Source organism: Ceratosolen solmsi, unplaced genomic scaffold (assembly GCF_000503995.2).
Source record: "Ceratosolen solmsi marchali unplaced genomic scaffold, CerSol_1.0 scaffold10, whole genome shotgun sequence".
NCBI lineage: Eukaryota > Metazoa > Arthropoda > Insecta > Hymenoptera > Agaonidae > Ceratosolen > Ceratosolen solmsi.
Genome location: NW_011948412.1, coordinates 8,471,291 through 8,474,067, shown reverse-complemented (window position 1 = coordinate 8,474,067; position 2,777 = coordinate 8,471,291). Strand labels below are relative to the sequence as shown.

The 2,777-nt window shown below is 20.5% G+C and overlaps 1 protein-coding gene across 1 annotated transcript; it reads left to right on the top strand.

Moving 5' to 3' along the window:
* The first annotated feature begins 430 nt into the window (after positions 1-430).
* On the top strand, positions 431-1,953 carry LOC105364692 (uncharacterized). The gene is made up of 5 exons (XM_011502687.1): positions 431-597; positions 848-907; positions 1,012-1,059; positions 1,764-1,836; positions 1,908-1,953. The coding sequence occupies exons 1-5, from the start codon at positions 498-500 to the stop codon at positions 1,951-1,953; spliced, it is 327 nt and encodes a 108-aa protein (XP_011500989.1). The 5' UTR covers positions 431-497.
* Positions 1,954-2,777: the final 824 nt, after the last annotated feature.

Below are 2,777 nucleotides of genomic sequence, written 5' to 3'. Positions count from 1 at the left end.
TCGACTATTTATCAACTTATACCCTACTTTACTTAGACAATTTATTTATTTGTTATACAGTTTTACAATATAATATAAAAAAATCATAAAGTTGAATTTAATTAGAACAATATACCTACTGATAAATAAATATACCTGGTAAATATAATCAGAATTATTTATTTTAATACTCTAAATGATATTGAAATATATTGAAAAAATTAATTTAGAAATTTCTTTACCGTTTCTTTCATATGTTTTAATTTACATGATTTATGAAAAAATTCTCATTTAATTTGTACAAATAACTTATGGATAAATTTTTTATCAGAAAACTAAATATTTGTTAACATATACATTCTTTAGCTAATATATATATATGTGTGTGTGTGTGTGTGTGTGTGTGTGTGTGTGTGTGTGTGTGTGTGTTGTAAATTGTATCGTAGATACATTAAACGAGGAAGGAATAATTTAAAATTCATTTCCTATTATTTATTTTTAAGCCTATTGGTAACCTAATGACTATGAATTGTTCTATATGTGTGATAATATTGGTAATTTGCTGTCTTAATCTTGCTACAACGTATGATCTTACAGATTGTATATCAAATTGTATAGGTAATACAAATTTATATAAAATATTATGTTAATATTGTTATATTCAATAAAATATGTATTTAATTTTAATTTTAATATAATTAACAAAATAAGAAATTTCAAACATATAAAATTTTAATTATTAAAATCTAATGTAATAAAACATTATTATAGATAAACTATTTCACAATATATTTTTATATTAATTGTAATTTCAAAAAATTAATAATAATCCATAAATATTTGCGTACGTACAATACGATAAATTTAGGTCATATTCCAAGAAAATACATATGGTGCAAAATTAAATGTTACAAAGACTTTAGTTTCGGTAAGTACTTTCTTCTCGTATTTTTTCTAAATATAAATAATATTTAAACTTTAATAGTTATATTTGCGATGGGTCATATATTTAATTTATTTTACAATTTCAAGGCGGATACATGTTGAAAACTAAGGACGAGTGTTATGCCACTTGCGATAGTAAGTTACATATTTATCACTTGTTTTTCCACTTCCAAGTACCTATAATCACTTTCTACTAAAATTTATATCAATAGTATTTAAAACAATAATAATTTCAGTATATATTCGGTATAATCCAACGATTATTTATTAATATAAATAGCTAACAATTAGTGAACCTTGATTTCCCTAACCTTCATGAAATTCAATTTTTTTTTCTAATTTTCATTATAATACCTATTATAGTTTATAATCTATCGGTAATGCCAGTATCTATTGTTTTTTAAATACGTGCAAATTTTTTCACATATTTAAATTAATTTATAATAAAAAACATAAAACAAAAAACATCGCGTTAGAACGAATAATTAAATTTTAGTGAAAATATTTCAATTTCCTTATGTAATAATTCATTAATAAATTGATGTACATAAATTTATAATAGTTAATGCCTCATTGTCTAAATAATATATTTTTAGTTAAATTGTTATACACACACAGATTTAAATATTGAAAACACAAAAATTTGTCCATTATATAGCACTAAATATATAATTTATTGATTACATCTATATTCTATTTTTTTTTTTTTTTTTATTTTTGTATGTAAAGAACTACGAATTAATAAAAGTAATATATTAAATTTTAAAATTTTATAACGATTGAATGATAAAAAAAAATCGATAATACATTAATTAAAACAATCATTAATTTATTTATAGCATTACCAACGGTCAATAGAGTGGACTGTAAAATGGCTTGTGACTTCTTATTTAAGGATTCAGTAGAGAAATCGTAAGTTGTAACTCATATTTTCAAAAATGAATATTAATATAACAATATAACTAATAATTTGTTATTTTTAGTTTGAAAGACGGTGAAAGTGCCAGTGACCCTATAAATATTGATTGAAATCTAATATTTATAAAATATTATAATTTCATGTGATCAGGCTATTATGAGTACTTAATGGATGGTCGAGTCATACTCTTGTACACAAAATAATTTATTATTAATTCCATCTACATTAACATTTTCCTTAATACTTAGTGAAAAGGCTCTATTCAATAAATATGTAAATTATAAATAAATATATAACTAACTGCTTATGTGGAATTTAGTTATTTATTATTCCGAAAGTATTATCTTAATTTTATTAGAATATAACATAAATCGTTAAAAATAATAATAAATTATAATAGAATTGAAAATGTAATCGCATTTTAACGATTTCTTACTTATACAAATAATGAGCTATTAATTATGATCGATAAAGAAGATCGCAAACTATTATAAAAGATAATTTGTAGTTTTAAAGAAGTATAAAGTAATTCAATATGTAATTGGACAGAAGTTTTAAATAAATCAGCAAATAGTTTTAAGAAAAGATAAAAAAAAAACCGATTGTCATGAATAATAAAATCTTTAATTTCATACTAATTACATATAAAATATTATACTATATTACAAATATATCAAGAAATATTATATTATTATATTCATATTATTATGACGGGATATCTGAAAATAATTATTAGAAATAATAATAAAATACAAATTAACCGGTTTATGAAATTCAAAATATTTAAAAAAAAAAAAATTTCAAATTTATTCAATTGGTACAAAACTAATACATTTTCATAAACAGCAATTGACATAAATAAGATGATATCCATATCTTTTATTTATTTCCTTTTATCATAGAGCAGAATTACTTTTATAAAAAAAAGAAGACT